General features: G+C 37.9%; 1 protein-coding gene across 10 annotated transcripts in view; it reads left to right on the forward strand.

Annotated features, from left to right (window-relative positions):
* The window catches only part of LOC6043724 (protein spire), a 340,317-nt gene that overhangs the window by 73,827 nt on the left and 242,430 nt on the right, over window positions 1–24,060 (forward strand). For all 10 annotated transcript variants that reach the window (XM_038255292.1, XM_038255293.1, XM_038255296.1 and 7 more), the window contains one exon: window positions 16,809–16,843. In XM_038255292.1, coding sequence (XP_038111220.1) covers window positions 16,809–16,843 — 35 coding nt within the window. The remainder of the gene's footprint in view (window positions 1–16,808; window positions 16,844–24,060) is intronic.

The following is a 24,060-nucleotide window of genomic DNA, read 5'->3' on the forward strand; positions in this document are numbered from 1 at the left end:
GCGGTGGAGCCAACTGGGGGTTTTTGACGCAATTTTGTTTGCATTGTATTTAAGACAGTTTGAGATAGAAATACTGGCTAAAGCCGCGAAAATTGCATCATCTTCATTTACCCTGTAGAGAGCAAAACTTTGAAATTATGCAGAGAGTTGCTGGACTGGAAAATGTGCTCCTTTTCATTACAAATAACCATTGTTGAGGAGTTTAAAATTAGTAGAAATACCTTTATACACTCGATTTAAATTATAATCTCCATGAATTCGATGATCAATAATCTGAACGATCTTGGATAATTTGAGAGTATCATACTCTTGTTGTTTCCATTAAGCTCTCAGCTCTCAGTGCTTTCAATGTTAATACAAATTTGTTTTGAAATTCAAACACAACGGAAGAAATAACTTCGAAAGTGAATCTGAACTAAGCTCTTCAACAATAACCCTTTCGATTTTCTTTCCAAACCAAACACTCTTCACGAACCACGAAAACAGATGATCGAGTGCGGTTTGCTCAACCTCTCCATCAAGCCCACAAACGTAAACAATGTCCACCGTCCATCAAGATGCTTATTCTAGTCACATTTCCTCCATTATCTGTCATAAAGCACCTCATCATCAACAGCTGGACTCACTGGAGATGTCCCACCCGGTGCATACTTCAACTTCTTCGGCGGCAGTTCCACGAAGAGTTGTAACGTACACCCCATCATCATCATCTTCGTCAACAGCTGGTGGACAAACTTTGGGGGAAGAGGATCGTTTTCGGTTTCCGCGTACTCCAGCGAGAGGCCACTTTTGGTCACGAATCTCCGATTCTACGTGGTACTGCCCAAGACCCTGGACGTCATCGCTGCTGTCGCGAGTGGGCTTTTGATTTGATTGACGCCAAGTGCAATCACGAAACCCTCGTGCAGCATCTCTTCGGAGTTCCGAAAACGATGGTGTGCGCTACCAAACTGTTCAGGTCGGCGGCGGCCAAGTTCATGACGGTTGCGTGCGCTGAAGAGTTGCTGGTCGCGCGGAATGGGTGTGTGAGCGCCGTCGTCGTCGTCGTCGTGTACTTGAGCAATCATAAACACGATCAACTTAATTGCACATGTCATCATAAGATACATTAATAATTTTGACGGTGGCAACCAAGCGGAACGCGGTGGTGCGAAGTGGATACAGAGTGTCCGGAGGCCTCGAAGGGGTTGTTTATGAAGTGGTAAGTTTGGTTGGACTACTTCTGGTTCTGGAGTCGATTGGGTAGACTGACAATCCGCGCTTGATTGTAGGTTTGTGGTGATTTAGGACTCGTTGTCGGTCATCGATTTCTCAATGAATCTTCATGTATCGATGAATGTTTCAGTCCTTTCAAATAGCATGTTTCGATTTTTCGTTCTATAATTTGAAATAACTACCAACAGCAGTCGTCGCGCGTCAAGTGCGCAAATTGCGGTAGCATCGATACGGTGAATTTGTGTGTCTCACCGAAAGTGTAGTTACAGCAAATATCGGTATCAAATTTCATCGTTTTAAAGCTCCGATATCAAAATTGGTCCCCCGGTATGGTTTTTTAGCCACAGGCCATTCCAATATTTTTTCCTTTGGTGATATATTCTTCTATGGTTGTTGGAACCATTATCCAGTCACCGCCACCCAGGAGTCAATTATGTTGAAACTCAGAATTACATCACCATCTTGAAGAGATCATTCCTTCCCTGATGATATCCACCGATAACCAACTATTCCCGAAAAAAAACACTGTTCATACCTTGTTCACGAGTCCAATTACAACCGGAAAGCACGGTGTAACCTCTTATCACCCGAATCGCATCTCGACTCAGTCACCAAAATCTTGCTCAACCAGCACGCACAACCTCCTCAACACGCGCAATCCCGCAAGAAAGTCGAACCTGGAGATTCCCACCTGTCAGATAACAGGCACCTCCTGCGGGACAACAACGATGAGCAACATTAATCAAAGTGTGTGTGTTTTCCCCCCAGGAGCTCCAGAGATCTCCAGAGCTCGCGGCTAGGTAGATCTTCATCACCGCGCAGCAATTTTCCTGTTTTCTAGACTCGCACATCTGGAGCATACGCCCGGGACTCATCAATCTTGCGTCGCGTAACCTGATGTGAATCTGCTGTTGTTTACTTAATCAAACGTAGAGAGTGGTAATCTGCATATCTCAAAGGGAAAGTCGTGGGTGCCCCAGTTATTAATTGTTTTTCGATGAAACAATAGGACTGCCTTACCCCCGGACGTGCAGAAATGTACTCGATCTGGGGTGATTACATCGCGTGGGATTCGCGCAGAATCTGCGCCGAGCAGAACCGCGATGATCTGCGCCGGGTGTAAATAAATTTAGTAATAATGATAATGATTTTATTATTAGGCCCCGTCGGCGACTGCGACTTGAAGCGCAGATAACGATCGGTTTCGTGGTGTACGTACGTCTTCGGGGCAACCACACCCAGCGATCTGGGGGCCCTAAAGTCAACCTACGACGAGGTGCACTTGCATAAGTATGTTAATTAATTCTTCAGTCCAGAGTCGGTCCCAGACAGGTTATGGATGAATTGCGGCGGCCCGGTAACACAGTTATGCTCGCAACAGCTGGGAGATCTTCACGGCGTGGAGGCACGCACAGGTTATGAGAGCTCGGGGGCAGGTTTGATTGATACCTGCCTTGTCATGTCACTTCCTCCTCTGGCGATGAATTAATAGGCGATGATAAGCGGCAGTGCCCTAGATGGTGGTGACGCGCGGTTCGGTATTTATTTATAGAAGGCCGGTGACATTGGAAAGGCTGGACGAAGGTCTCCGAAATTTGCATAACTAGGTTGGCTTTATTGATTTTGCCGTAATTGCTCTCGTTTAGGGATTGGAATATGTAGAACATAGACATTCTCCAGAGAATTCAGTTGTCTTCTTAAAACGTAAGAAAATGGTCTAATATCCAAATTGAATTTGGAGAATCGAAACGAATCAGCTAAACTTCATCCGGCAGTCTCTCGATCAGAGCATCAGGGCCAAGGCCAATTTCTCTCGTCCCCAGACAACTGCTTCGAGACAACAAGTGCTCATTTGCGCGTTGATTATTTTCCGAATGTTTTCGCCGGCGACTCCGCAATGCTGGCCGAATTTTCTCCAATTTTCACCTGAAGGCCGTGGCAGCGGCTGTTGTTGATGGCCAATCAGCGTCGGAAAGTAAACATCAAATGCTGCACAGTATCAATCAATTTTATTGCGCTGGTGTCTCCTCGATTTACCTGCGGTTTCCTTCATCGAGAGAAACACGTGCCTCATGCGTGTTGGTTTCGCGTACATAGGACGAGGAACTATCGGTTAACATGCAGAGTAAACAACTCTCCTAATAGTGTTGTTTTCTTGTTTGGGAATCTGATTTGAATGCATATTGAAAAAGACAACTGTGTCAGTGTGCTTATTGGGGTGGTTCCAATTTTACTTTTCGCCTTCCATTAAAGGGCTGTATCGTAAAGTTGTATTGAGCCTTAATCCCAAATATGAGCCCGAATGAACAATCAGCCCAAGCCAATAAATCGCAACATGGGAACCGGTATCCGGAACATTCAAATTTGCCATAATGCGACAGGAACTTGACGTAGATTCTTGAACAGAGTTGTAAAGTTATATTAATTATTATAATTATTGACCGTATCGATTAGTCTAAATTAAGACTAAACTCTGTCCAATTCCCAGAAACCCGAATACTGGTATTCGGAATATCCGGTATCGGTTCTATATGGAAGTTGATCTGTTGGACTCATTAGTGATTAGAGCTCAATATTGATTTTTCTTATCAACAGCAGGTATACGCTGAAAAGATAAAATCGCAATGCCTCCAAAACTGTAACATGTGTGCGATCAGATAACATTCATTGGCCATCAACAACGCCCGCCTTGCCAGTTTGTAGATCTCGGAGGGAAGGAGACAGGAATGTTAGTAAGCACTGGTCGCTACCAAGGGTTAATCCCCTTTTATTCGAAATTTTTTTATGTGCTTTATGTCTATAGGATGTGCTTTATGTCTATACACCCTTACCAAAAATCATGATTTTTTGAGTTCCAAATCCCACTTTTCATACGAATTTTTCAGTTCAACCCATATAACCATTTTTATGGTTGTAGTACCTGAACTCAAAAAATCGTATGAAAAGTGGGATTTGGAACTCAAAAAATCATGATTTTTGGTAAGGGTGTAGGATTAACTTTTATTTCATGTTTTTCTGCATTCATTTTAAGTTATTTTGCTCTCACTTTTTGTTTTTTAATGGTCAATCTCCTATTGTTTGTGTTTTTTGTTGTTTTAGTATGATTTTTTTGGCTTGCTTATCGCTTATTTAATTATTAACATTAAGATATTGTGTTTAGATTGAGTCCACGAATAGAGAAACTTCGTTTGAACCTCACCACAATTTCTAGGGATTTGTTTGGACATATATAACTATAATCTGGGACAAATTTAAAGGTTTAAAAACGTCAAAAATCTTAAAATATCTGTAACGGATGCAAAGTATAACAAATTTTCAAAATTCAAAAAGGACTTGAAACGGCTTAAAAGTGCAGCAAAATGCCAACCATCTTAACCCAGGAACGCTTTTGGTAATGCAGCCTAACTTACAAATTGGACACCACTTTTTAAGTGCGTTTTTTTTGTTGGGATTTTTGCTTGGGAGATCCCATTTTCTGGTGATATTTATGGTGACACAATTCATCAAATTCGAGTTCAGACAGTTTTACAATATAAACGAGCATAATATGTTTATTTTACCTTTCATTCCCATTTAAAAATATAAGTTTAAAATGTCATTGTTTTTTTATTACGGAATCTCAGCAAAATTTCAACAAAAACTGAAATTTTATTTTAAAAATCATTTTCTGCAATATTTTCTCTTCATTCTTGCATCAATAATGCCGTAATATGCCAAAAAGTTATTGGGCAATAGGATTTTTGATTCACTCCGCAAAATGTCGGGAATAAGCGCCTCCTTCAGTTGCCAAATATCATACCTGCCGATGTTTGTACACCGTGACCTAACGATAAAGTTCACCGTTTTCATGTCGCGGTTTGAGAGTTAATTTGAGGTTAAAGCACATATTTTTTTAATTTTCTCAAGCAGAGTCAATGTACGCCCATTTTTGTGAATGTATTATTCAAACCGCTGAGAAAGTATAATTTTCATGTCATCATAAGAAAAAATGCATGTAAGACAAAAGGTCAAATGACACAAGGTCAAAAGGTTGAATACCAAAAGGTCGAAAGACATAAGGTTGAATGGACAAAAGGTCGAAAGTGGACAAAAGATTTTAAGTTCAAAGGTCGAATGTGGAAAAATGAAACAAAAAGAAAATAATAAATATTTACATCTATTTTTTCCATATTTTTGAAAAAATAAATTCTTACTTAAATAGAAAAACTTCCAAGCCATTTTATTCCCTTAAAAAATATTTCTTTTGTAATGATATTTTAAAAAGTCAGACTTCTAAAAATATTTTAAAATATTTTACATTCATTAAAAAGACGACCTCTATTTTTCAGGTTTTTATTATATTATTAAAAACAACATTATAAAATCAAACAGAATTCAAAAGATTTTTAGATAAACCCAAACATGCTTAAAATGATTTTAAACTCTGGGTAATGCTTTTTCAATTGATTTCAGTTCAGTTAAATTTACATTGAACATTTGAATTTTTCCAAAACATTTTTGTCGCTCCAGATTTTTCGAGCCAAATATTAAGGGAAGAAGTGACAAAAACTTTAATTAAAATTTGTACCAGCCTAATTTTTAAGTTTAATCCCCTCTTCTAGCCTTTCAAAAATGTTTCAAAAAATCAGGGATCAATTTATTTTTTAGAAGATCTCTAAAGTTTGATGAATAAAGATGTGAATTTCATGAAAACCGTTCAAAACCCCTAATCATAGCTGTTAAAAGATGTTTGCCTAAAAATGATATTTAATAAAAATCGACCTTTTGTTCTTTCAACGTTCTGTCAATTCGATCTTTTGTCCACTCTCGACCATTTGTCCATTCGACCTTTTAGCATTCAACCTTTTGTTCATTTCGACCTTTTGTCATACATTAAAAAAATAGTGTACAGTTTTGAAAAATCCTGATTTCAATAAATTAATTCTCCGTGAACAAAAATTTGGCCATATTTCTGTGGCTCAAAAGTTACCTTTTGAAGATTTAGCATATAAAAAAAATGGATTTGGATCAGAAAATTTCTCACCAGGCCACAGATTTTTTAATATTTACATACCAATAGTTGTATAGACAGTACCTTCATTGATGACATCAAGGTAGTCTCCAAGAATATTATGCCGAGTTATTTATATTTATTTTTTAAATTTTATTATATTATACTTGTGAAAGGTGTCCGGCGTCCAGGATTACGAATCACGACTTTATGCATCACCTGTAAAATATGTATTCTTTATATTGGATGCTGTTTAACATTTCTCCTGCTCCTTTGTTTAAAAAAATCAAATCAAATTATTCGCTCTACAGCATTGCCTTGGCGTTCCTGATTACGGGATTCCTACTCGAAACTAGGTGTCCGAAGGCTTGATTGTTGAGTTCCTTTGTTTAAATACACAGCAAAAAATCCGATGGTAAACTCGCATTTAGAAGCATGCACATCACCTTCGTCAAAATAAACACTTAATATTACGTACATGCATTACGTACAATATTATGTACATGCAGTGTGTACATTTTTTGCAAACACAAAAAAAAGTTGCAACCGACGGGATTCAAACCCAGCACCAACAGTGAGGACTGTGGCGCCTTAGCCCACTCGGCCATCAGACCGATGTAAAGCTGGAAGGATAAACGCATATATAAGTTTGACATTTCGGTCAAGTAGGTTTCCCATACTGATAGGCTACATATTACAGGGTGTAAAATCACATAAAATTGCATAAAATAATGCAATATTTATTTTACACCCAAGCCTTTACACGCAGCTGGATTACTACATTACACCCTGAAATATGTAGCCCGTCACACTTGCGATTTTACCATCGGATTTTTTGCTGTGTAGTTAAGCTATTTTTAAGCTAGCAACAACGTTTATAGCTGGAAATAAATAGAACAAAACCAGAACTCGACCAACTAAACACAAATACGTTAAAAGCTTGATGGAAACTTTTAAATAAGCATTAGATAACGATTTACCACTTGTAAATACTGGTTTCAGTTAAATTTACCAAAAAATCGTTTTCCACCGAATAGAAGGCATTAAATAAAACCAGTTTCAAAAGCCACAAAGAAATGGAATCTTTTCAGAAATAGGTCAACAATTTCCCTGTCAGATTACACGATGTGACCCTCGTCCCGATCTGGTTTGATCCTATTTCTCCGAGGATCATTCTTCTCGAACGTAAAATATCATACAGACTTAAGATCTAAAGTTTCACCCCCTCCCTAAAATCCACGTGTTAATCTACAATCCAAACAAATGACCTGTCCATCCGCTCCCGGCGGTCAAATTGATACTTCTTTCTTTTCTCCGTCTTAGAAATTATCGAAACACACAAATAACTGTTTATGTCAGTCCAAACGCACGCGTGTTTGTACGAGACTTTATATGCTAATACGGCTTAAATGCGCCTCAGATAAGACGAATTAAAATCTATTAAGAAATTTCCCTTCTCACTTGAGAAGACCAGAAAGACCGCCGCCGCCAACGGGCGGTTCCTCTGAACATAACCCTTCCCAAACCCTTTTCGTCGGGCAAGGGAACCATTCAATCTTCACCCAACGCTCAATTTCTTCTTCTCGCGGAGTTCCGATCAAAGCCGCACACTTAATTAGCGCTGGAATGGTGCTGCTTCGAGGAACGACAATTTATTAGAAGTCACACACGAATTCTTCCACGTGGTTCTTCAACAGGTGAAATCGACGCACGCAACTCAATTCATCTCAGAATGGTTTATTTTCAACCTTCTGGAAGCGACCAACAAGGTATCAACACTTTCATCCCAAAAAGGGCCCTGACTTCCGCGAGCCGAAAGTTGAGTCAAAACCGGTTCTTCCCTGCCTCCCCTGTTAAAGTCGGGAGGAGTTCACTTTCCCGCGGGAGACCTTTCCGAGATGGCTGGTCTGATGGTGGTGGTGCATTCCGGGCACCATTAAAACTGATTTATTATTTGGAGAGGCCCCAGGTCGGACGTCGCAGCACCTGAAATGCATCAACAGGGCTTGGTCGTTGAGACGGGCAGGCAGGTTGTGGCCACCGGTCGTTGTCTGGCAGTCTGCAATCTGTGGAGGAAAGTGGATTACAATTAATTTGGGCTTCTGGTACTGTAAAGTGGCACGGTGGGATTCAACGGGCGAAATTAAAATTAGAATTGAAAGTTCTATCAAATTCAAAACAATGAGTTTTATAATTCTTACTAAATTTTAACCACTTTAAGCTTATAGTAATCCACTGTGCGTACGTTCCCTATCTGAGTGTGGATGACTTCACGGGAAGCCAATTATCAGTCAGTAGAATGTTTAACTGATCTTGAGTTCTTTTTTTATTTCCATTTCGGGGAAGCTGCCGGTGGGAAGCTCCTCGGTGGGTCGCCCATTTTCTTTCCAGATTTTGAATAAAAAGTAGGCCACTCCTGCGGGTCGTGGTTGGAAGAGATCCAGTTTCTTCCGAAAGTGGGCCAGAATTGGGTTACGAAATGGATTAATCATGTTCTGGCGAGGCTGCCTGGGTGGACCACCATGAACTGGGTTCTGGGGATTATCCTGGTGCCGGGTTTGGCACCTGTTGATAACTGTGGGTTTGGGACCCCCACCGCGAGTGGGTTTGGTAACCTTTTTACGACAATTTTATGCAAATGTAGCCGAAAACGCTGAGCTGGTCGTAAAAGTCGATCACCCCGAAGTCGTCTACGACTTTGGAGGTAAAAAGGGTCGCGAATTTCTTCGTGTGATAAAGGTGGCCGGAATTGCCCTGTGGCCACTCTGGCTGGTGATAAATTTCCACGGTCTACCCTGGTGACACCTCTGAAATGCTTCTTTTTTAGTTGATTTTTTCTCTATAAATTTCCCTACAGGCTGTGTAATACAATATGAGTTAAAAAGTAAAAGTCTGTTTTATGATGCACGTGCGTTGTAAAACTGTTCCATTTCCTGAGAGAAGCTTCATGTAAGAAGCATTTTGCTTGTATTTTACAAGTTTGATTTTTTTTTAAATAAAATAAGTACTTTATTCATTGTTACAGAACTGTACAATTTTGCATTACAGCAACAATTACAAAACACTGCAACGAAGCGGCGCATTGCATGTGACCCACTAAAACCCGGGCCTGCCGACTTGGGACCTCATGTGGCACGCAGTTTGATTTTTGGTCCACGATAACATGGGCCCCTGCACCGCATCCACACACTTGACTGACCGCGGTCAGACAGCGTTCGCTCCGTGCCCTACAGGGGGGAGGTACTTTTCGCGGTTTTTATTGCTTCAGGTTTTTTTTTCGTTGTAATCTCACTTTCAACGCTAGTCGACCGGAAAGTCGCTTAGGGTAAAGGTTTCGATTTTGACTTTTTTGAAGTTCAGGTTACAAAAAAACATATTTTTCTTTCTTATTGTTTGTTGAATTATTTAACAAAAAATAGATTCAAATTACTTTTAAAAAACACAAAATTAATACATTTCCGACATTTATGCGAACATTGGCACTAAAGTACATCAATGAAAATTGTCACGATTTAAAAAAAATGAAGGGTGGGGGAGGTACTCTTGTTTTGATTACAAATCATAAATTAAAATATTTTATCTGATATTAAATATTTCTTTGTGATTTAACAGCATTTTTTAAAAATATTTTTTATACCCATTCTTCTTTTGCTGATTTGTATGCTTCTAAACTTTCTCAGAACGATAGAACTAAACAAAACTAAGGTGTTTGGCTGTAAGAAATTTTATTTTACGATTTTTTCTAAGCTTTCTAAGCTTTAGTTTCTAAGAAACTGTTAATAAACGTCATACAGTGTATTCTAAACAGTCACATTTTTTTTCCATGAATATTTCTACTTTTGGATTTTTATTTTTTGTTTCCTGATTTAGTTTTGGGAAAATTTTTTGTGGGCTGGAGAGAAAAAAAATGCAATAAAATTTTAAATGTCAAAATTCTACAAGCCAAACACATTATTTTACAAACATATTTTTTCAAACATCAAAATTTCAATGGAAATAGTCGTGCAATCATCTAGAAACAAATCAAAATCCATTTCCACCGCTGATGATATTTTTTTGGAACAATTTAAACATTTTTAAAATATTTCGATTTTTTATATTTTTTTTATAAAATGATTTTTATAATTCATTCTTCATTAAATTTATGAAACCAAGGCACGTTATTTAAATTTTATTTTTTTTTATTTCAGGGCATACCTGACTGTCTCGTCAGACTCAAGGAACATTATTTTAGAAAAAAATGCTTGGGTTTTAATGAACGATTAAAGGAAAGGAATAATACTTATTATTCCTTTCCAGAATAGGTCAAAATTAAAAAAAACATATTTAAAAATTCTTTTTTCATTGCAGTTGCAGTGATCATCAGGAAAATGGAGTAAAGAAACTAGATTTTTTTAATTTTATTTTTGGAAATTTGAATTTTTTTTTGTTTTTTTGATATTTTGTAAATGGTTTTGAAGGGCAAAAATGTAAAGAACAATGAAAATGTGAAAAACTTACCAGTGTGACATTGGTAGGATTTATTTATTTTTTTTTTTAAATAATTCAAACGGTAATACTTGTCTCAAGGTTTAGATTTTCAAAACATGTACTGGGCTTGGTCATGCAGGCATAAGAAAATAATTTTAATCTTGCTTTAAAAAATGTTTCGTTGAAAATCGTTGACTTTCATACTCACTGTGATTCTTGCAAATTTCAGCCTAAAAGTGAGCAAATTAAATGAATTACGTCAAGTTGACCATTAGTAAGGTTTCTTATAGAGTTTAAATGAAAAACTAACTTAATCCACCTATGTGGTTGATGCCTTCCTCACTTTTTACCAACAATGGGTAATATGCGTGGTTTGGACAAATATTTCAGCTATTTTTTTAGATCTAGAAAAATACTGGACTCGTTGGAAAGGTCTTTCAATTACCTAACCAACGATGGGTCGGATGTTGGATCCAGACATCGTTTACATACATTTAAGTGAGATCCGGCTTCAAAAAAGTATATAAATGTCACTTAAGTGGTCATAACTCGAGAAAGGGTTGCCAGATCGTCAATGTTGTGGACTCGTTGGAAAGGTCTTTCAATTACCTAACCAACAATGGGTTGGATGTTGGATCCAGACATCGTGTACATACATTTAAGTGAGATCCGGTTTAAAAAAAGTACATAAATATCTCTTAGGTGGTCATAACTCGAGACAGGGTTGCCAGATCTTCAATGTTGTGGACTCTTTGGAAAGGTCTTTCAATTACCTAACCAACGATGGGTCGGATGATGGATCCAGACATCGTTTACACACATTTAAGTGAGATCCGGCTTCAAAAAAGTACATAAATATCACATAAGTGGTCTTAACTCGAGACAGGGTTGCCAGATATTCAATGTTGTGGACTCGTTTGAAAGGTCTTCTAATAACCTTATCAACGATGGGTCGGATGATGGATCCGGACATCGTTTACATACATTGAAGTGAGATCCGGCTTCAAAAAAGTACATAAATATCACTTAAGTGGTTATAACTCGAGACAGGGTTGCCAGATCTTCAATGTTGTGGACTCGTTGGAAAGGACTTTCAATTACCTAACCAACGATGGGTTGGATGTTGGATCCAGACATCGTGTACATACATTTAAGTGAGATCCGGCTTCAAAAAAGTACATAAATATCTCTTAGGTGGTCATAACTCAAGACAGGGTTGCCATATCTTCAATGTTGTGGACTCTTTGGAAAGGTCTTTCAATTACCTAACCAACGATGGGTCGGATGATGGATTCGGACATAGTTTACATGCATTTAAGTGAGATCCGGCTTCAAAAATGTACATAAATATCACTTAAGTGGTCATAACTCGAGACAGGGTTGCCAGATCTTCAATGTTGTGGACTCGTTGGAAAAGTCTTTTAATTAACTAACCAACGATGGGTTGGAAGATGGATCCGGACATCGTTTACATACATTTAAGTGAGATCCGGCTTCAAAAAAGTACATAAATATCACTTAAGTGTTCATAACTCGAGACAGGGTTGCCAGATCTTCAATGTTGTGGACTCGTTGGAAAGGTCTTTCAATTACCTAACCAACGATGGGTCGGATGATGGATCCGGACATAGTTTACATGCATTTAAGTGAGATCCGGCTTCAAAAAAGTACATAAATATCACTTAAGTGGTCATAACTCGAGACAGGGTTGCCAGATCTTCAATGTTGTGGACTCGTTGGAAAGGTCTTTCAATTACCTAACCAACGATTGGTCGGATGATGGATCCGGACATCGTTTACATGCATTAAAATGAGATCCGGATATATGTGAAAACACATTTTTATACATAACTTTTGAACTAGTTATCGAAACTTCAAACAATTCAATAGCGATGTATGGGACCCTAAACCAAGTCGATTGCAACTGGTTTGATCAAAATCGGTTCAGCCAGTGCTGAGAAAACTCAGTGAGAATTTTAGTCACATACATACATACACACACATACACACACACATACACACACATACACACTCACATACACACACACATACACACACACAGACATTTGTTCAGTTTTCGATTCTGAGTCGATATGTATACATGAAGGTGGGTCTTTGAGCTTTTAATAAAAAGTTCATTTTTAGAGCAGGATTATAGCCTTACCTCAGTGAGGAAGGCAAAATTAACAATTAAAGAATTTATTAACCTTGTATATTTACATTTATTTTTAAAACTTGAGGTTATGCGTTCGTCGCGACCGTGGTGTAGGGATAAGCGTGGTTGCCTCTGACCCAGTCGGCATGGGTTCGATCCCAGACGGTCCCGGTACTATTTTTCGAGACGAGATTTGTCTGACCACGCCTTCCATCGGATGGGGAAGTAAATGTTGGCCCCGGTCTAACCTAAAGGGTTAGGTCGATAGCTCAGTCCAGATGTAGAAGTCATCTCACTGGGTCCTGCCTCGGTGGAGTCGCTGGTAGGCAGTTGGACTCACAATCCAAAGGTCGTCAGTTCTGAATCCCGGGGTGGAATGGTAAGCATAATAATTTGGGATATTTTTGATTTCTGTTTCAGTAATTTTTTACCTGGTTTTGTAATCTTATTGAATTTTGACACTTTGAGATTTAAATAATTTTAATTATCTGGTTGATAAACACTTTTGAAACATTTCAATTTATTTGGAAAACTAACTCATGAGGTACTTTGAACAGTTCTCTATCAATCTTCAACCTATCAATGTCACCCCGGTTTACGGTACTTGAAAACATGGAAAACACAATACGAGCAAATGATAAGAATTAAAAATCGTACAGTATTTCTATCAGAAATGAATGAAAATAATCATGATCTCGTTACATATTTTTTCAACTTAATTTTGGTACGGCTCAACATAGCTACTTTCTCCCTAAAGGTGTCCCAACAGGACCAGGCCAATCCTTGCTCGCAATCGGCGCCTTCGCGCGGCTTTACGTTCGCGTGAGATTAATTACATAAATGAGTTATTTGCTGTCGTTGCCTTAAAGTTTTACGGCACACTTATTTGCAGTACGAGTGGTGACGATGCGACGTAAAAAAACTATTTGTTTTTATTTTAAGGGCCTTGCCACACCAATTTCAAGCCATTCACCACTACGTTTTGGAACGTCCGAGCGAAAAAAAAAGAGCACCGATCCATTAAAGTAACGGTCCAATTTCACTCTCCGATGGGCAATCATTAATTTATGCATTTCGAACACTTTTTATTTCTGGCCAGCAGCAGCGTTTAAAAACTGTAACTCGATCGCATGTGGAGAGTGCTGTGAATCGCGGAGGGTTACATCAGAATGAATCAATAAACGCTTGAATGGGATTGAAAGTAAAACGATTCGGCTCAGTCAGCAAAGCTTTGTAATAATTTTAAGTCCAATTTACCAAAAAAAAAAAAAAAAAATTCTTCAAAACGATTAAACAACAATTAAATGTCTAGTAACTTTTATTTTAAACTATGAAAATACAAAAACTTTTTCACTGTGAAATTCCAAGCATGAAACGACTCAATCTAGCAGTTAATTGCGATGTGACGTACAAATAGTATTGAAGAAGGTGAACGGGAGACGACTATTCTAAGAATGTGTCATTGAAACGCACCTTTAAAACTGGCTGTCGGACCCCCTGACTCTGAGAGGCTATGGAAAAATGAGGACTCGAGACGAGGTCTCTCTCTCTCTCGCTATGGTGCGGAAGATCTGAACACGTGCGACCGTGACTAAAGAGTTAGGCAGTACCTTCAGTGCGACACGTTGCAGGTTTGCGAGAACAATTGAATTGGTGCAATTAATGGGAATGTGTGGTGGTGCCGCAAATGTCGAATGAATTTCAATGTGAAGGAATGATAAACGATTTTATTGAGTGGTGTTTGGTGATTTTTTTCTCTAATTCGCGGAAGCAATATTTGTAGTGCTTGATGGACTAAATTTATTTGCCCGATTTATCGTCAATATTTTTTCTCTTATATTAATGTGATAAATGCATTAATTTATCTAAGGCTGCCTCATAATTTACAAGCATGTTTATTGTATTTGTTTGAAAACTTTTTTTTCAATTTTGAAAATTTAAATTATTATTCACGATCATCTTTTTCATCACATTTAGTGTATTCATCGCTATTATTTTACTTTTATTTCACAATTTGAAAGATATCTAATCTAATCTAATTAGACCCTAGCGCAGCCAATCTTTCGAAGGGATCCTGGAGAGTGCCTTAGGTTAGATGACGCCTAGCACTCTTCTTGTTATTTATCAACATTTGTAGTGCGCCATTGCATTGGAATGCATTGAAACATCACAAGCGTTAAAGCGGCCAGGCCTACTGCGTAAAGCCGTATCGCAGAGATGACTCGTAATTGGGTTGAGTTTGAGCACTGAGTGTTCGAACAACAACACAATTCTGAATCGACAGGGGTGGAAGAAGCGTGGGGACACACCACCATACGCTCCGAGATTTGGTTGTATTCGTTGAAAGCTAAGAAGGTTTGGTACTCTGGGACCCTCTGGGATGGGACATTGTATTTCCACGAATGCCCTGGACAATATTTGCCGTGGTTATAGCGCCACAACTCGCTCGTATTTCACAATTTGAAAGATATATATGTAAAAAATGAGGTTTGCAATTGCCTCAACAATCAATCCTTCGGACACCTAGTTTCGAGTAGGAATCTCGCAATCGAGAACGCCAAGGCAATGCTGTAGAGCGAATAATTTGGTTTTTTTATATAAATTAGAGGAAGGCACCAAGTACCTAAAGGTTGATTAAATAACGATTAAGTTCCAGCATTTTCGAAAATTTATTTTTATAGAACTTTTTTTTTTTCTTTCAAATTATATTCAAATGGTCATGTTTTAGAAAATAATATCGCATATTAAAGTTATTTGGAATACGATCAAAATCGTAATTTAGTTTAACTAAAATTGTCAAGAGCATACAAAACGAACACTATTAAAAAAAACTTGAAATTGTTTTGAGAATTCTTGATTATGATTTGTTTATGGTTTTGACGGTGTTTCCATCGAACTTTATTTTATTTTTAGCAATTAAACGTCAACAGTTCATACAAACAAGTCACCATTCAATTTTAACAGCTGTGCATACATGTGATGTTAACCCTTTACAACCTAATCCCGCCTTTAGACGGGCTTCGATTTAAAAAAATCGCCAAAAATCCATTTTTCAACCGATTTTTGATCTTTTAAAAGCATTGGAAAGATGAACTCTTAACATTTTAGAAAATTTTTGGGTTGGATGTTTTACTTGTTTCATGTGACTTTGCCAATGTTTTTAAAAATGTCATTGGTTTAGGGGTCAACTTTGGCTGTGTTTTTTACTAACTTTTCCTATATTTTAAGTAAAAAGAAGTATGCCATAATTTTTCTAGTGTCCCAGACTATGCCTCTACGCATTTTTTTTACAATTTGAATGATAATGGTGCCATTTTATAGCAGAAAATGTGAAAAACAAGCAAAACATTGAAAAATTGACTGTTAAGACATGAAAAAATAGATAGGCAAATTGTAATGATAGGAGGTGGTAGAATAGGCCAAATACTACCAAAAACAATCATAAAGTAAACAAGATAAATGCAAATTAAAATACTAAAAATGAAACAAGAAAAACATAAAATAAGAGAAGGGAAAAATAAAAAAATTCGAAAAAAAAATTTGGGCAATAGAGGGTTGAATAATATATTTCCTATTAATTTGCAGTTTTAGAGAAAATTTGGAAAAAATAATGCTTTGTAATTTTTTTGTGATTAAATTTTAAATTATAATAGTCATAATAATGATGACCTACATGTTATTCAGCAAGACAACTTCCAAGTCTACATTTGAAGGTCACCATGTCAAGAGATAAAGATGTCTCAGAAAGAAGCTGTGAGCTAACCGTAAATGATTCGTGTTACCGTGCCAACAATTATCTTCCTGGTGTTAATTTGTGATTCACGTTGATCTTATTTTGTATTAGTTTCTGTTTGCACTTCAGCCTTTCAATTCTCGATGAAAGATTTTTGATTTGCTCAAATATAAATCATTCTATTTCTTCAGTAATAAAATATATAATTTCAATTAACAATATTTCTTATCTATTTTTATTTCCAGAAAAAGACATCTGCGTGACATCGTCCCAGAAAAAGGTAAGTCGCGGAAAGCCCTTTTCCGGCCGGATCAGCCCACTTAATTACGAACCCATGTTAACCGTTTTAATTTCGTGCGCCGCGAAGTGCAAATTTAGTGTTATGACCTCCAGCGAAAAAAAAGTCCAAAAAGTGCCGTCATTATTTCGCATTTCAGCCTGGTCAGTAGGGAGGGGGTGGACGTAAAGTGCGTGAAAAATTAGCCAAAATCGCGCATAAAGTGCCGCCACCGTCGTGATTTTTGGTATCTCTTTAACCATAAACACTTATTCCTTCCCCTTAACACACGAAACACGCGAAATTTTTCGGCAGTAGTCACTTAACGCGCGCGCCGATTCTGGAAGGGGCGAGCGATTAAAAGCAGCAGATAAATTTCGCGCAACTTTAATCACTACGATTACGGCTAAAAGCATGCGCTTGGTCGGTTTTTTTTTCGCGCCCGAGATTGTGATTGTGGGTGTGAATTTTAGGTGCGGTTTTCAAGTCATGCAAGTGCGTTTAATTTTATGTGGAAGTGACTTCCATGTGCACTTCGGGGTAATGCCGGCCCCGATACTCTTAAAGCGTGTTCCCCTCAAGAAGAGGGAAATATTCACTAACTAATACAATCATAAAAATAACTTTCCGGGCATCAATTTTCCTCCAGGGATTTCCCTCCTGCTCGGTCCTCCCATAAAATCAGCAATACTCTGTTTGGCGAAAAGTTCAGCGCCAGCCCTGTGGGAAGAAAACGGTTGAACCTCTTCATCAAAAGACGACAACAACACGGCTGCCTCAAAGTCATGGGAAACCGCACGTCCGAAGCCAATTCCAATCGGTACCACCCGATCCGACATGACCCGACAAGCCAGCAACCAATCTTGCAACGATTCCCTGATGCCTGGAATATCTGAGATGCTGCTGCTGATGGAAGAAAGCGAAAACCGTGTCCTCTCCGTCTGGCAGAGATTCCATAGAGGCTCCCCGCCTAGGGGGTATCGAGAGTGGCAGCGAGGCTACCTCCTCAAGATGCAACGATAAACGAAACACGAACCGAACACGACCATTAGAGGAAAATCGCCTCCCCGAGGGTATAAGAGGGCTTTCGATACGTGCGACTATCCAGATGGGGGTTGAACTTGGGACGATATCGGTTAGACCTGAGCAGTACTATGGAATATTTGTATTTTATTTTTGAACGTAATTTCGAATCTTTTAGTTCGACTTATTTTACAAAGCTTAACGTTAAATATATATTTTCTTTTTGTGCTATTTGCCCAGTAAAAGAAGTGAGATTTCAAGTTTAAAAAATAATTTGAACTTTTTTTAAATAAATCGACGCTGTCGTGCTCGTCGCACACGCCATTTCGACGTTCCGAGAAAAACGCATTTTAATGATTGACCTTGAATAAACAAAAACTAGAGCATGCAATGTAAACAATAACAAACACGTTTTGTTTGGCTGGTCATTATGTACATTTTCCCGAAGTTTGGTTGAAGTTGGTCGCGAGAGTCCCGAGTTATGATTACAAATGTTTAAGGTAGTCTAACTTGTACGTGCGTCAAACGCGTTCTGACCAGAAATCCTTTTGGCCAATTGTCGCACTTACATCAATTTTCAGGCTGTGACAAGAAAGCACGACAAGATTGAAACTTCTTTCATATGAAAAGTGACAGAAATGCACGGAGTTTTTTTTTCTGTTTTTATTGAATATCGCAGGATTGAAATCGAATTTTGGGGATCTATGAAGGTCAAAAAGTTCCTGCACAATATGGCGTTCTTATCTGAATTGGGCCCAAAATGCACGTGCGGTTTTAAAAATTAAAATGTTTGAAAATTGGTTTTTTGATGGTTTTTTACAATTTCTATCTGACGGACTTGATTTTTCAGTCTTGTTAATATTTTTACCGGAAAGCTCGTCCAATTTCCCATAAGATTGTATTTGATCACTTTTCGAAATAACTCTTTTTTTTTGATGATTTAAGCTAATTTACTATCCAGGTTACTACCATCCACTGAACTGCACTGAAAAAAATATTCTGTTTAATGCAATTAGCTTATATCTGTGAGCCCATACTGCCAATTGAAATGTGGTCAAAGACAATCTCATGGGAAATTGGGATAGCTTTCCGGTAAAAATGTTAACGAGACTGAAAAATCAAGTCCGTCACAAAGAAATTGTCAAAAATTGTCAACAGTGGTCAATATGGAGACTTTTATGTAAAATTGTCTGGAGAATCGAATCTCGTGTTCGGGTTTTGAAAAATTTGAGGTACAAAAAACAATTTCAATAAATGATTTTTGTATTTTTTTAGGAGAGTTGCTCCATCCTGCATTTTTCGTGATTCTTTTCGTAACATCCTAGGCTATTTTCACAAAAATTTTGAACGAAAAAAATCGAGGGCTCACCTTTAAATTTGACTTTTAAACTTAAAAATCAGAAAATCTCATAAGAGTGGCGTGTTTTTTTTCTTTCAGTATATTTTTTTCGGAAAGCCCGTCAAATTTCCTACAAGTTTGTCTTTGACCACTTTTTGATACGATGCAACGGCTTCGAGATACAGAAATATTTAAATTCCGAATTTCAAAAATATTTAAAACACTTACGCCCTTCTCAAATGTCATTACCAAGTGAAACTGGTTCCATATACACAAAAATGGCTTACATAAGCGTAGGATAACATGTCTACAAAGTTTCATTGAAATCGTAGAGGGTCGAGAAAAAAAAAACCTAAAAAAATCCTGTTTTGAGCTGGAATTGCTCTTTTGTATTTTTTTTTCTATGAAGAGTACGTGTTTTCAGAATTCTTAGTACGCCATAAAATCGGGTGTCCAATTTTACATAAAAGACCCTTTACAACACATTTCCAAAACATCACAATTTCAGGTAGGAAATTATTTAAATTTTTTTTTTAATTTTCAAAAATGGAAAGGGTCGACGCTCCACTGCGAGATATCAAAAATGGAGCTCGAATTGTGATCATGGACAGAAATTTCCTCTTAGGACAAAGTTTCACGCAAATCGAAGAGGGGTCGGGGCGTCGAATCTCTGTTGAATAAACTAAGGATTTGCTAAGTACAATAGTGTGTTTCAAAAAAAAAAATAAAAATAAATTCATGTGCTACTCTTATTGCCATAACCTCAAACAGTCTCTCCTCATTTCTCTGAAGTCAATACCCAACCGACCCTCAATTGATTGAAAACCTGATTCGCGTGCCAAACCACAACGGGCCTGGCAGAGGGCACCAGAGGGACCTCGCCGTCGCCGGTTCCGACAGATTGACCCTGGCTCTGCTGAACCTCCTCTTAGCCGGGGAAGAAAGAGAAAATAGAAATGAAACCAATGCCAACCTGAGATCATGATGATGCATGTTGAAGAGAGTTGGTCAGCAGGCTCAAATCTACGCGTGCGCGCGCGGGACTCAAAAGTAGGCAATCGCGGACAGATCAGACGTCAGTCGCGAAGATCAATAATGCTCGTGTATGCCCCTTTTCCTCGGGAGATGAGGTATAACATGGCACTGAAAACAAGATTACAAGCCATTGATATATTGGTTCGAGTCAATCAGTGAGGTGGAGAAGAGGAGGGAGAGCGGGGTTTACGTGCTGGGACTCGTACACGGATTGGTCTCCCCGACGGAGGCACGCGGAAAAATGGCAATAATCATAAGTGCGACTCATTCACTCTCTATTGAACGGTGGGTTGACTTAGCGAGTTTCTTCAAATAAAAACATAAAATAAGAGTTGTAGCTTTTCATTCTGTTCATTGTCCTGAAAAAGTTTTATGTTTTTTAATGTATCTACCTTATGTTTTTAATTGAACTGGTTTGAGTTGAACCATATTGTTTTTTTTTATTTATATCTTTAAAATATATTTATTTTGGAACACCGTCACTCCAAACCATCAATGGCCTCACCTCTCTTCTAGAGTGAGTGTGATGGAATTCAGCTAATACGCAGAAATGCCGAGCCGAGTCGACAGACCATCGACGCGGAAGGGCTCACCCCGTCTTCATGTGAAAGGTGGCTCGCCGAGGGTGCTGCCACCCTGCGGCCAGCGTAAAATAGGTTTCATTTACTAATCAGATACCGGGTCTCCTCCGCACCTGGAAGAAGACAGAAATGCCTTCGGCACTGTCTTCAAGATCAATCACGCGAAACGATCGATTGCTTCCTTCCTCTTTCGCTCTCGAAGTGAAGGCCCTGGTTGGTTTACCCCTTTCTCCCTTGGAGTTGAGGCCCGTCGATGTGGGTTCAATTACGGTAATTTCCTACCGACAACGTGCAAAGTGACAAGTTGGATCACTACCTGCTGCCGCCGCCGGGGAATCTCCAGCCAGAGTGTGGGGGTGAAAAGACGGCCACCATACTCTAATGGATGCCAGTTTAGGGATAATTTCGCTGACTTGAGGAAGGAAGGTGCCTTCAATCTGGGCTGTCAAATTGAAAGCTAATCGATGTCTCTAACCTTGGCCGCCGCGCCTGATTGACACGTACATTTGCACATGGCCGCGGACAAAGACGGCATGATTATTGTTTTGCACCTCCCCGCGCCGGACCGATCGCGGCCAAAAATGGGTCAACCCGGCCCGGCGTCAATCTGGGGAATAATGCGGACTAATCAAAATTGAGGCTGTCGGTGGCCCCTCTCGTGGCGCTGCGTGACATTGCCGGGTGTTTGGCCGGGAATTTCTGCGAAATCGGAACACTTACGGTTTGTGTCACGCAATGTGGATTTTGGGAAGACCAAAACGCTTAAATAAGTTCAATCGAAACATTTTAGTTAAATTACGGTTTCGTGTTTTTATATTATATTTAGGTCGCTGCAAAAATTTATCAAAGTTTATGTACCTCGAGTTTGACCTGGGTGCTGAAAAGACAGAATGCGTAACGTGATTTCCGAATGATCCCCACTGCTCCTCACTAATACAACTGCACTACAGCTGTAAACATAAACAAAGTAGAAGGCTTTGTTCAAGCTCAAGCGTGACATATTTTTTGCTGCTGAAGTGACTCGTTTTGAAACATTTTGGATCTAATAATATTAAAGTTTTCGCTGAAAAATTAAGTTCTTCGTCCTTTTTTTGTTCGTAGACTAGACGATGGGCGGTTAAAAGAGTCCTTCTTTGTTTTCAACGTGATGAAATATTACGTCAGAAGTGGGGGAATTTTGTGAATCAGAAAAGCAACCGGATGGAAGTTACGAGATTATGTATCTTTGAAGCGCAGTGATAAAACAGGAGTAAGATTATTCAATGTTATTTGGCGGCACCTTCATTCACTTTCACAGTTACTGATAATTCGTCGTAAACAATTCGTAAACATAAGTTTTGCGTGAGACATAGCGCTTATGGAAATGTTAGCGACGAATAATGACAATCTCGATTTCATCTCTTTTCTTAAGACTGACTCAAAAACTCGATGCCCTCGATTTTGTTATTCCTGACAAAATAAATTATAGATCGATCACAATACTTGCCACTTCTTAGCATCATTTTTCAAACAGTAAATTGGTTCCGCTTTGACAGTTCTAAATTGAGGCCGCTTTGCGGACAACTATTCTGCACCCAGAGTTTGACCAAGCACTTTAATAAAAAATAAAAAGGCTTCATCCAAAAAGTACGTCACGCTAAAATCAGCCAAAAGCCAAACCGGGTGTAGGTGTAAAAACCGAAAAACTCCGTGCAATGTTCTCACTTTTCTTATGAAAGAAGTTTAAATCTTGTGATGTCTTAATGTAAGTGTGACAACTTGCCAAAGGGATTTCGGGTCTGACAAATTTTCTTGGAACGTCAAAAAGCGACGTGCGACAAGGTAGCACGACAACGTTGACATGTTTATGTAAACTTTGCAAATTATTTTTCTTGTAAGCAACATTTTGATACATAAAATGGTTAGAATAAATGCTGTTTTTATAAAAGAACAATTAGAAAAATGGATACGGATTCTTATGATTCTTTTTCTAGTGTCCACGTGGTTTATGGATAGTGCCTTTTTTAAAATAGTTTATTTCACATTAGATAATAGCAAATTGTATTTCATGTATTGCCCGTAAACGTCAAAGTTTACAAAAAATAAGTTGTTTGAGTTTTTCCGCAATATTAAGAGTACAAATTAATTCGTAATGGTATGGAATCATATTAACCGTGGTAGAGAAGTGTTCAAAGTACCTCAATAAGAAATTTTCAGAAAATTTTGAAAAGTTTAAAAAGTTAGTCAAATATAATTAAGAAAATGTTGATAAAGAGCATTATTTTAATCTTCTCAAAGTGTCATGATTTTCTCAATGAACATGATTTTGAATCGGAAAACGGAATGCATTTTCAGATTCCTTGGTCAATTTTCCACTAGGAGAAGTTAAAATAACTTGTAAATGATAAATAATATGTGTATTTGAAACATAATTGAAAAAAGTCTCCGAATTTATAGGCACTTTCATTTCAACAAATTTCATCAAAATGTGAAAACTTTTGTTTCGTGCTTCGAATTTAGTTTAAAATTTAATATAAAACGATAATTTTATAAACCCAACTCGTTCCGACTTTTTTTTTAAGCTTTTATACCCCCCCAGTCCTACATGTTTTAAAAATAATAATCTTGAGAAAAACCTTATCAGTTGAAAATATTCCAAAAATAAATTGAAATCCTATCAATATCACCCCGATTTATCGGAATGCTATATAATTTTGGATTGCTCATTTGGTTTCACATAAAAAATGTTTTTAAAATAAGGAAATTTTACAGCAATTTTTTTTTCTTCCTAAAGGAAATAACGTTTTTATTTTGCTTCAGAAAAAATCATATATCTGTGTTTTTTATCTGTACGTTTAAAAATTGCGTTTGTAAGTTTCCCGAATCATATAAAAAATATGCATTTGGAATTTCACTTTTCTTGAAAAATGTTTATTAGAAAATTAGGCATTCCATAAACTACCAATAAAAAACACAGACTTTTTTTCAAAAATATTGAAAAATAACTTTTAAAATATCATGAGAAGACATGTTTTTTGCAAAACAAAAGTTGCACAAAATGGCCTTTTAAAAAGTGGGAAAATAAAAAAAATGCTAGTATAGTTTTTTGGAGGATCTGTCTAATCCATATCTAAGTGAAAACATAATTAAAATTTACGATTCCACACTATTTATAAGTGTTAATTCGTTTGTCTTTAATTCAGCAACATGTATGTCACATATATGTGTTATGTTCTAAATATTTTTTTTTGTCTGAGAAAAAA

The sequence above is a fragment of the Culex quinquefasciatus genome, chromosome 2 (assembly GCF_015732765.1).
Source record: "Culex quinquefasciatus strain JHB chromosome 2, VPISU_Cqui_1.0_pri_paternal, whole genome shotgun sequence".
Classification (NCBI taxonomy): Eukaryota; Metazoa; Arthropoda; class Insecta; order Diptera; family Culicidae; genus Culex; species Culex quinquefasciatus.